Raw genomic sequence first — 11,214 nt, forward strand, 5'->3', positions numbered from 1 at the left:
TTCCTACCACGACCATTTCTTCTGAACTTATTATTCCGTTGGTAGCGGTATGGCTTGTAAGAATACTGATAACCTTCACGGTCAGAAGTTTCACTGTTTCCATTACCAAAAAACTGCTCTGTTTGCACCGAAGAATCAATTTTCGTCTTTTTACTCTCTTGAACATTAACATTTCTAACAAAAGCTCTTTTTGTTTGCTTCACATTAGAGGATTGACACTCTGCAACGTCCGTCTGTGCTTCTAATTCCATCAAATGAGCAATTAGGGATTCCGTATCCTGACAACCTACTAGTCTTAACAATTTTGACTCTCCATCTGGTAAACACTCGAGTATTAGATCTAATAGCTCTGTTTCATTTACCGTATCGCAAATACTGTAATACTGATTTACAATGTACCATACAAAATCTACCATTCGCGGGAACTTCAACTGTCTTTTCTGTGCACGTTCCAGGCGCGCTGAGAAATACTGCTTTCTAAACTGATATACAAAATCATTGAATGAATTTATTTCTCCTGAAACTGACTTTAGCCACGCTGACGCCGAATGTGTCAACAATCTTTGAATTACTAACAATTTCTCCCTTTCTGACATATTATACAATTCCATGCACTGAACTAACTCTCTTAAAAAGTTTCGAGCGGCACCTTGCGTTGGATTACCATCATATTTTGGAAACGCATTTAAATCTCTTAAGGAAAAGCTTGTATTGTTACCATTTTCTCGTTTACTAGACTCTTGAGTTGAATATGGGAACATACTTACGTTTCTACTCAAACCAGTATCACTTTGATTCATTGGTCGAAAGTAGAAAGGATTGTTAACACTATTAGCACTAAAAGTATTTGTATTTGGTTGAAAAGAACTTAAACCAGAGCATGCAACAGCAGTTGAACAACCTACCTGGCTTTTAGTAGTGTTAAAAGGATAAAAGCTATTAGCATTACTATGAACGTTTGTCGCTTCAATACCATATACTGTATTTGCCGTAAGTGGTTCAAGAGGCAAACTAAAAGGCGATGTAACATTAATTCGTTGATTGCACGGAGTAGTACTAGCTATTGTAGTAACAATACTTGTAGTAGTACAATCCCGGTAACTACTTGCGATTGGAATTCCTCGCACCTCAACTTCAGAATTTCTAGAACCTACAGTATATTGCAGTTGTTTTCGATTATCAATGCAATTACTTTCTGATGTAGCTTTATTTTCACCTGAACTAAAGATTTCCACCTTCGTTTCTAATTCTTTCAAACGTTGGTCTAGGTGTTGACTCTTTACGCTACACAAATGGACATTTCTTTCAATGCTTTGCTCTATTTCGTTATTGATAACCCTATTTCCTTCTTCTAATGAATTTACACGTGAATTTAACTGACAAATACTAGATTCGTGTCTCTTCTTATCATTTTCTAAAGTCACTAAACGGTCATTCAGGTCTTCTACTTGTGAATCTACTTCTTCACACTTGTTCTTCAAAGTTTCAACATCGTCCTGTACAAGTTCTAAGTCCCTACGAATTTCAACGCAAGTCTCTAACTGAAAAGCCTTTAATTCACCCTGTAACTCAATTATCTTTCTATCAAAATTATCACTTATTGCTTTAACCTGGGTTTCTAACCTTTCACTAAATTCCCTTGCCTGACAGTCTAATCTTTCAGTTAACAATTTTGACTGATTATCCTGTTTTATCGACATTTCGTTTAATTTCTCTAACAGCATTACAAACTCGACGTTTGAACTGGTTTGATTACTAGCGTTAACAAGATCTTCCGTTTCATTTACTAAATCACTGCTTACTTTTTGTATGGTAACGTTTGAAGCACCATCTATCTCAATTTCCTTACCGGTAACTTTAATTTCCTCGACACTGTTCCCTACAACGTTACCATTATCTGTGATTTCGGCATTACGGCGATCTATATTCTTTTCTCTATCTGTACCGTTTTTTAACATACACTCTGAGCAACTCCATTTTACACTTTTCATTTTTAGTATTTCATATTCCATATTTGGTATCCCCTGACACCTTAAATGATACCAGCGTTTACAGGTACTACAAGCTACACTGTACCTATATTTTCGATTGCAACAACTATGTCCAACACTTTCGTCGTAAGAATCTTCTCCACTACTGCTATCGCTCGACATTTTGATATTTACTATTAAATTTCCTTCAGAAGCTCACTTAAAAGTTCAGTAAACACAAATTGTTTATAACCATACTATTAAAAATACTTTCTATCTTGGCTTCTTTGAAACAAAACCTAGCAGTCAACGTCTAGAAGCAAATATCCTGGCTGGGTCGCCATTTATTATGTAATGCTAAGGAAATTGTATTTTGGAAAACGCTTGGCAATATTCTGTGTCACGTTGCCTTCTCTTATTATTTATAAACGAACTAGCCACGACGTAAAACACAAGTTATATTTTTTTAGCATGGGTCGCCACTTCTTATAAAAAGAAGAAAAAACTTATCAAGGAACTAATTTTACTTCACGTATTCAGGTTCGTTGCTTCTAGACTTGTGCTATTATAATTTCGCTGCCACATGACACTTTATATTAAATCTGAACCTCAGTCATTGAAAAAAAATACTAGCGGTCATTCCTGAAGGACGATAAAATATCAGTTATTTAACACTTACTGTACAGGCTATACTGTACGCCGAAAATCTTACCGTAGTAAGTTTACACCTGTAATACTTTGCAGCTGTGCTGTAATACTTAAAGAATGCAGATGAGTCTTTAGTATTTTCCGATTTTTTTTATAATACTATTATTTATAAGTGCAAAAACCACATGCTAGCAGCACTATAATGATATCAATACCCGTTTGCTATTTTCACTTTGATTTTCCGTTAGTTTTTATTCATAACTTTGAAGATTAAAATTCACAAGGAATGTTGTATTTTAAATGTTCTATTTCCTTAAAAGATATACTTATCCTGTTAATGCGTTATGAGTTTTAAGGCTAATTATTAGATAAGTAACACGCTCCAATCTCTCTGCCTTAGTTGCCGCACAATTCTGGACGGTGAACAGTTTAACTTACCCTCTTTCTTTACGGAAATACTTTTCAAAGCACAGTATACAAATTATAAAACTAATTTTGACAATTGAAAAAACACTAGTTAAACAATATCAAAAACACACCAAACCAAAAGAGTAAACCATAATCAGAATTACATAAACAAATGAAAACAGACAAAAACATTATGAACAGAATGTTCAAAATATTGTAGGGGAAAAACTGAACGCTACAAGGTTTCAAGGCTTCCAACACTGCCAAATCGTATGGATAAAATTTCACTCACTTATAGATAATCCTCCACACAGTAGACTGCGGTATCTGCAATTCTCTGCTTGCTTTCACCGTGGATTTCTGTGGACTTCTCATGAAACTGGCCCGAACACGCTCCACTGTTTCCGCACTTGCCCATGGGCGGCCGGGCGACTTCTTCTTGCAGATGCATCCTCTTGCTTTAAAATCGAAGTACCATATACGAATACTGTATCTGCTAAGGTGTTCTTCTCCAAACTTCTTTGGATACTAGTAGCAGAAGGGTTACTTTGAAAATTTACCACACAAAAAGCTTTCCTGTCTTCATTTGCTGCCATCATGTGTTACTGTCACCCTAGCGGCCAGCTGCGTAACTAATACATCAGCGTTGCCAGATTCTAAAACGTTTTGAAAAATGAAATGAAATCTTTAAGTTTGACGTCCCACGGTTATGCCGGTTAGGCTAAAGGAGACAGTGATGATGAGAGATGAGTGAAATGATGGAATGAAGAAAGTGGGAGGAAACGGGAGAACTCCGAGAAAGCCCACGAGCACAGTGTTTGCCCACCACAAAGTCCACACGGCGCGAGCTGGGATCGAACCAGGGACCCCAAGCACCGGAGATGAACGTTCTACCACTCAGCCACCGCGCCTCCCTCTAAAACGTTTTGAATTTCTCTTTCATTGGATATCATTTTTACGAATGTGCGTGTTTAGAAACGTGAGTTATTAAAATTTGTAATCGGAAAGATAATGTTAAATAACCCTGTAGAGACATAAATCTTGTTTGACCGTTATGGTACATCTTCCACAAGTTTCAGTATCATTTGGTGACTTACCCAGGCATCTCGAATGAACACTCATCGCCTGTCACAGTTTCTGGTGTCCTGTAAAGACAAAATATGCATCATGTAAAAAAAGGAAATCTGAAAAAGTACAATAGAATTACCACTCGGATCTCATAAAATTGGTTTGAAAATATTAATTAATGATTATATAATATACAAGTGAGGCGTCGATTAATTTCCGGCTTAAAATTAGGATTAGGAATTACATTTCTGGGCTTTCGGCATCTGTGGCCATAATAGCTCGTCATCTGAGATCACACTATCCGAGGAACGGAAGGAGGGAAACGGCCTGGAACTTGTATGTTAAGTACCATCCCGGTATTTGCCTGGTGTAAATGAGGAAAACTCAGGAAAACCTCACTCAGGATGGCTGGTCTGAAAAAACGTTTGCACTTTCTCAACCGAGTGTCCGCACCGTTTCTGGCTCACGAGATCCTAGCAGAGCTTCCTCCTATTATATGCCCAACACATTCGCCTTTGAAATGAGAAACTTCTGTTCGATTCTAGGTGGGATTTACGAAGTTTAAACCCCATGTTGAGCTGCACATTCATGTCTTTCTTATTCTTAATTTAAGATCAAACGATTAACCTAGGTTACGGGAAATTATGATGGTGAAATGGATGATAAAAATGGAATGAAGAAAGTGGGTGAAAATGGAAGAACACTAAGAAAACCCATGTACACGTTATATGCCCACTACAAAGTACACTTGGCGGGAGCTGGTATCAAACCAGAGACTCCACGCTCTACTACTGAGCCAAATGAGCACTCTACTACTGAGCCACCTTGGTCTCACAAGCCTTTATATTGACTTCATGTTGAAAGGGATGTTAAGCTCTAAATTAACTAATCAAGATCTTAGCGAACATCGATTATTATTTTGACCAATAAACAATTTAATTTCTGTTTTGTCTTCCTTCAATTTGGAAAGGAGAATCGCCATACAAAGTAAGGAGCAATAATGCTAACACACAACGTTGTGAAAACTGGCGTTATTTAATCTTTCAATAAAACTCAAAGTACCGCAAACATTAACGTATTAATTTTTGTTTACGTGCTTGCATATTAATGTACGAGTATAATAATAAGTGAAATAAAATAAATATATTATTATTATACCTGTAAGATTGTGAATCCCGAAGCTTCCCTTCTCTTGGTAGTAACTCCCCTTGAGTCAATACCAAGGCAGTATTTATTAAACTAAGATTTATATATGCGAAAGCTTTTATTTATTTTTTTTATGCTGAAGTGTTAAACCTTTCACGAATATGAACGCTCATTCATAACACTTTGTGAACTTCGAATTCCCAACTACGGCAGAAACAGAAAACGACCAATGTTTGTTTATGAAAAAAGATAAGTCACAAAGGAACTCGAGAACTAAATTTCGAACTGTCAGAGAGTATTTTTTTTTTTTAAGCAATTATCGACAATCTCACATTACAACTCAGGAAACCACGAAATTGCGCTATACCTCACTTCAATAACTGATTTAAATATTCAGAAACATCAACGAAAAATAAAAACAGGGCATAGAAATTAAAGCAAAAAGACTTGCATTTCTAACAACGAGATTATGAACATAACTTGGTAGAAGAATGTTTCTATTTCCAAGCGATGTGAAACTGGAAAAAATAAGTTGTCTTCGTGAGTTATACATTAGTTGTATTCACAACCACCTCACAATTTTCCAAATTTAGAAGTAACAATGACAATTTATTTGAAATTGGCTGTTACCAATTGCAGAACAAAGAGAAGTTTCTCGAAGTATTCTAAACATAATATAAAATAAATAAATAAAAGAACTAAAAATTAAAAAAGATCAGCGATGAAAGAAGAGAAGTTTAGTTGCTTAACGCTGTGTTCTAAGAATAACATTACTATGAAAACGGATTTTACGGACATCGTTGACGAGTCTGCTTATTCTAAGTAGATAGCAGATCATGTCAAAGAAGAAGCTTAAGACTTTTTTTTTTTATTTATTTATTTATTTATTTTAAGGAGGAGGTCCATATTACTGTAGGAAAGTATAATTTAACTGATACTCTTTCCACTAATAATCATTACACCTTCTATCCCGAAAGAATATTTGTTCTGTTATTTATATAATTTCGACCCTCCCTGGGGTCTTCCTCAGAAGTGCTCCTTCTGCTATTAGTTTTCTTGAAGGTTCAACCATGAGAAGGGCATTCTTGAAATACCGAAAACTACGAATATCACGCCTTTTTTTTTTTTTTTTTTTTTTTTTTAAATCATTCATCTTCCAGTTTTAAACCTTTGTTCTGGAATTTTAAGTACGTAAATGATGAAAATGAATATTTACAAAAGTATACCATTCATATTCGAACACATCTATTCTTCCAACGCTACTGCGCAAATGATTATTCATATTTACATAAAAAAACATTTTCTCACTTACCCATAACCTTCTTGCTGAAATAACTGAACTCCTACTCTATTAAAGTTTGTTAAATTTGGAAATTAAAAATTTAATGTCCTTTTGCAAAATCATTTATTTTAGTTATTAACATGCGTCCTAGAGTTTCTATTAGCAAATGTTACTCTCTATCAATTGTCCATTTTATCAACAGCTGCTTGGACACACATGTTTAATTGATTGTGGATAATTAAAAGATTCTCAGTTCACGGTTTAAATGAGAAACTGCTTCCGAACCAAAACTACCCTATTATTCTCTAAAACGATGCCATGATGTTTTATGTCCAAAGTCCTGTTATTGTTAAAAACTGGTCTACCCTGTATATAGTGTGTAATTGCCATTCAGTTTATTCAAGAGAAAGGCGAATCTAAAATTATTTTTAAAGTATTTTTATAGACAATTATGTAAAAAAAAAAAAAAATAAATAAAAATAAATAAATAAATAAATAAATAAATATGGATATACTTTTCTCTTGGCTAAATTGAATGGCCAATACATAAAATATTATTGCCAACGAGACTAGAGACGTGATAAGATATAACTCTTGCCCCCTGACCCTACTTCCCTATTTTCAGGTGATTATTTTGATCAATATATGTTTAAAATTTATGCAGTCAAAAATGTAAGGTGAATTGACGTGACTCCACAACAGTTATTTCTGCCCCATCGGTTTAGTGTTCTGGCTAATTGCCTGTGTTTCACACAATTGCTTTTGAGACGAGATGGCTTCAATTTCCTCTTATAGCAAACTAAAAAATATTCGATCTCTGTATTCTTATGATGTTTTCCACAGAAAAAAAAAAATATGGGTGCTGATTACAATTGTACGTCAAAAGAATGGTAACATAACTGTTAAAATGAGTGAATGACTATGAAAGAGAGGATTGTATTAGATAATAATTTCGGTGCAGTTTTACTATACGGATCCATAGATTGTAAAATGCACGGGAAAATGTAGGGTCTTTAATTTGCCAATTTTATGTCGAGAACAGAAGTCAACGAACCCCTGCGGGGCTTCTAACCCGTTCCTACTCCTACTGCTTATCCTATGGATCCGTACAGTAAAACTGCACGCTTTTCCATCAGCGGAGTGTTTTTAAGCACTGTAATAGGGAGGCTATAACTTCGCTTACACGAGCAAAGCTACTAGTGCGAAACCAATGTACACGCTATAGGAAGTCGTACCTGTTGATAATTCTGAATACTGAGACCAACGTTTACAGCAGAAAATGTATTGCTATCAAGAGAGTTATCTCCTGTATATTATACACATTGAAACATTTAAAAACCCACGTTAAGGGGGTTGTACCTACAACATCCAAGCACAATGGAACTCCTACTTGTAGTGGCGAGCTAGCACTGGTTGGTACTTTTTTCCCCATGAATAATTGTTCTCGCGTATACTCACGGTCGCCTCGTACCTGCACTTTACAGATATACCCCCGCGTTGGCCCACTAGCTTCGCCTTGCACCGATTTCGAATAGATAAAATTTTTGCTTGGCCATTTTGCCTGATTTACGCATGAATAATAGCTTTTAACCCATCAGTTTGCATGTAAACTGTTTACCTGTACGCAGTGGCGTAGGGAAGGGGGGGGCCGGAGGGGCCGGGCCCCCCCCAAAGAGGTCCGACAATGTACTTTGGTACTTTGATGTTTGTAATTTTTTTATATATTTTTATGTTTATATATTTTTTTGTTTGTAATTTTTCTATATGTGCCTATAACAGCAGTTGGGCCCCCCCCAAACACACATCCTGGCTACGCTACTGCCTGTACGCAATTATTTTAACACAATTAACATACGCCACGAAAATGCGAATATGAAATGTCTTAGAGAATCAGGCAAGTCTTTACTTTGACTCAAACAGTGACTTTAATCGGTTCTTATAGGTTTAGTCACTTCCTGGAACTGTTTGCGCGTGAGTCACTTGTTGGAACCGTTCGTGCCTTTGGTGTGACGTCTTAGTTCATATTTTTCCCACTAGGTGTCTATGTACAGTCATATGGTAGGTTGTTAGTGTGATGTCACATGTGTGTGCTGTTGTTGGTGGCATGAGGGGAGCGCGTAACTGAATTTTCGTTTCATGGCGACGATCGAGTTAGCAAATGCGATTGAGAAACAGTTTCATGAATTTAATACAACGAATTTGAACTCGTCGTTTTTAAATAAGTTTGTATTAGATTCGGATATTAACTCATATCGCTTTGCAGCACTTTCTGGTTTTGGTTTAATTGAGTTAGAGAAAACCTATCATGGTTGTGGTCTAAGGTTGAAGATATTTTCGACGTATGGTAAAAGAGGACTAGCTCTGGAGAGTAATGCTCCCGAAAATAGAAACGAGAAACACACTTCTGATTGGTTGGCTTTATCCACTTCTTGCCACGTTGTATTAAAATAGCAAAAATCAAACGATTGCTCCAGTTGGCCTTCGTGGCCGAGTGTGCTAGCGCTATATGCTAGTAATAAGTCTCTTTTGGCGCGAGTTCAAACCCGGCCCGAGGAAGGTTTTTTTTACATTTTTTATAACACTTATTAAATTAAAATAATATGAAAATAATACTTAAAAAAGTGATTTATTTATGTTTGTGCAGATAAGTAGTTGTAGTACTTACGCCCTTGTACTCCATGATATAGGGCTCGTTTTGTTCCCCTTGTACTTCATTATATAAATTTTGTGACCAACTTAAAACAACTGGCTAGGATAGCGCGTAAAACAGCTGGCTAGAGTAGCACGCGGAAAAACGTACTTCCGGGAGTATTACTCTCCCGAGCGGGTCATGGTAAAAGTGGGTGTTTATTGGTTTTTCTTGTTTGTAATAATAGCAAGTGTGCTCGGTTTAATAAAACGACGTGTGTGAGGAAAGGAACATTTTTGAGTAATGTTGAGTATTGCGCACGTGTTCTTGCTATCTTATTTTTTCGTGTGTGGAATCAGCAATTAATGAGTTCATTATTCATGAGTGTTCTCCTATGGCGAAATGGGTTTTTTTTTTTTTAATTCATATTATTTTTATTCTTGATTTGTTTTGCATTTGAGTATAGGCAAAGTATTTGGTTTGCTGCTGGTTGTTCTATTGTCTTGTTGAGATGTAATTTATTTTTATTTGTCATGCACTGATTTATGATTAGTGACGTTTTTTTTTTTAAATTTCCCTTCTTATGTTAGCTTTATAGTAGTGGTGTGATCATTTATTGTTGTTTTGAATGTTTTTATAGTACTTGAGCGGGGGGTTTGGGGGGCGGTAGACCCCATTTAGATCTCAAAATTGATAGTCACCGCTTCACTTGAATTGATTTCTCGGAAGACTTTAGGAATGGTATTTAGTAACATTTTGGCCCTTGTACTTATAGTATAATTCTTAACATCGTACATTACTTTGACTGTGATAGTAACTCTAAGCGATTCATCTGATCCGGTTCCGGGAGCAGTTTAGGAATGATTCCTAAACTGCTCCGGGAACCGGATCAGATGAATAGGTTGAAGTCACTGTTTGACTCAAAGTAAAAATTTGCTGAGAGTCATATTAAGCAAGGGAAGTAAAGGAAACTTATTTCTTTTTCTAATTCGAAGAACCACTGAAACCCTCAACGATCCTTGGCTTACTCACCGATTATTACTCGTCATAATTTTATTCGACAGAACTTCATTTCTCCTCCATTTAACAGCACGTTCTTGCAATGTGCGACTCATCGCCCGTTTCCGAAGATCTGGAAAAATGTGGGGAACTGCTCCTGGTTTTAGTTTCCACTTTTGCCTCGGCATTTCAACTTTCTCTCCGTTCACAATAAATATATCAGCTTTCACCAGATCACTATCGGAGAAATGACAGTCACAAATACTACTATTTCGTGACAATGGTCTGCCTTTTCTTGGAATAGCTTGTGCCCACTTACGAAATTCATCCTCGTCCTGCGGTGGGGTAAAATAATGATTACCGGCAACTTTCCCGTTGTATCTCGATTCACAACCTAACACAAAACACGATGGCATTTTTCATTAAAAATTTTTCTCGTCAAACTCCAGCTGTTCCAATGATTACTGTATTTACAAACAAACTCACTTCTTCCTTTTCTTACAAGGATAATAGTTGCAATGCAAAGTGTTGCCGAACGTCTTATAAAAGACTTGTCGGCAATTTTTACAAGTGTATGCAACGTAATAAGTATTATGAATTAAAAAAAAAAAGAGAGAGAGAGAGAGAGAGAGAGAGAGAATCAACTGGTAAGTAGAACGCAGTAATAGAAACCGTACGAAGTAAACATACATATAAAATTTCTATTTTTAACTTATGATAATTTGTTGTGGGTCTCATTCCGTAGCGAATATCGCCAAAGCAACGCAAAATTTCCATTTTAATTTCCGATATAAATGAAATGAATTTTTTGTTTAACGTCCCATTTGTATGTCCTTTAGATTAAAGAAGATTAGAGGACTAATGAAAATGAATAATAGTGAAACCTATGATGACTACTTTGTGGTTGTGTAGGCAGATCTGTTAGTCGTTTCCTCCCATTACTTGGTACTAAAATAGGTATTTTCTCGAAATACTGTGTAGGCAAGCCAACAGACTCAAACCAAAGGTGGCCATTTTCCACTGGGCTCGCTCGGGCTCGCGCTCACCTGTCTCAGCTGGGCTCG

The 11,214-nt window shown here is 36.2% G+C and overlaps 1 protein-coding gene across 1 annotated transcript in view; it reads right to left on the bottom strand.

Moving 5' to 3' along the window:
• Positions 1-10,653, bottom strand: part of LOC145670522 (uncharacterized) — a 38,126-nt gene extending 27,473 nt beyond the window's left edge. Inside the window, exons 1-2 of the mRNA XM_081739297.1 lie at positions 10,184-10,653; positions 4,124-4,171 (exon numbers count right to left, since the gene is read on the bottom strand). Coding sequence (XP_081595423.1) covers positions 4,124-4,171; positions 10,184-10,566 — 431 coding nt within the window. The 5' untranslated portion in view covers positions 10,567-10,653. The remainder of the gene's footprint in view (positions 1-4,123; positions 4,172-10,183) is intronic.
• Between the last annotated feature and the right edge of the window lie 561 nt (positions 10,654-11,214).

The sequence above is a fragment of the Thermobia domestica genome, chromosome 2 (genome assembly GCF_964235325.1).
Source record: "Thermobia domestica chromosome 2, izTheDome1.hap1.1, whole genome shotgun sequence".
NCBI lineage: Eukaryota > Metazoa > Arthropoda > Insecta > Zygentoma > Lepismatidae > Thermobia > Thermobia domestica.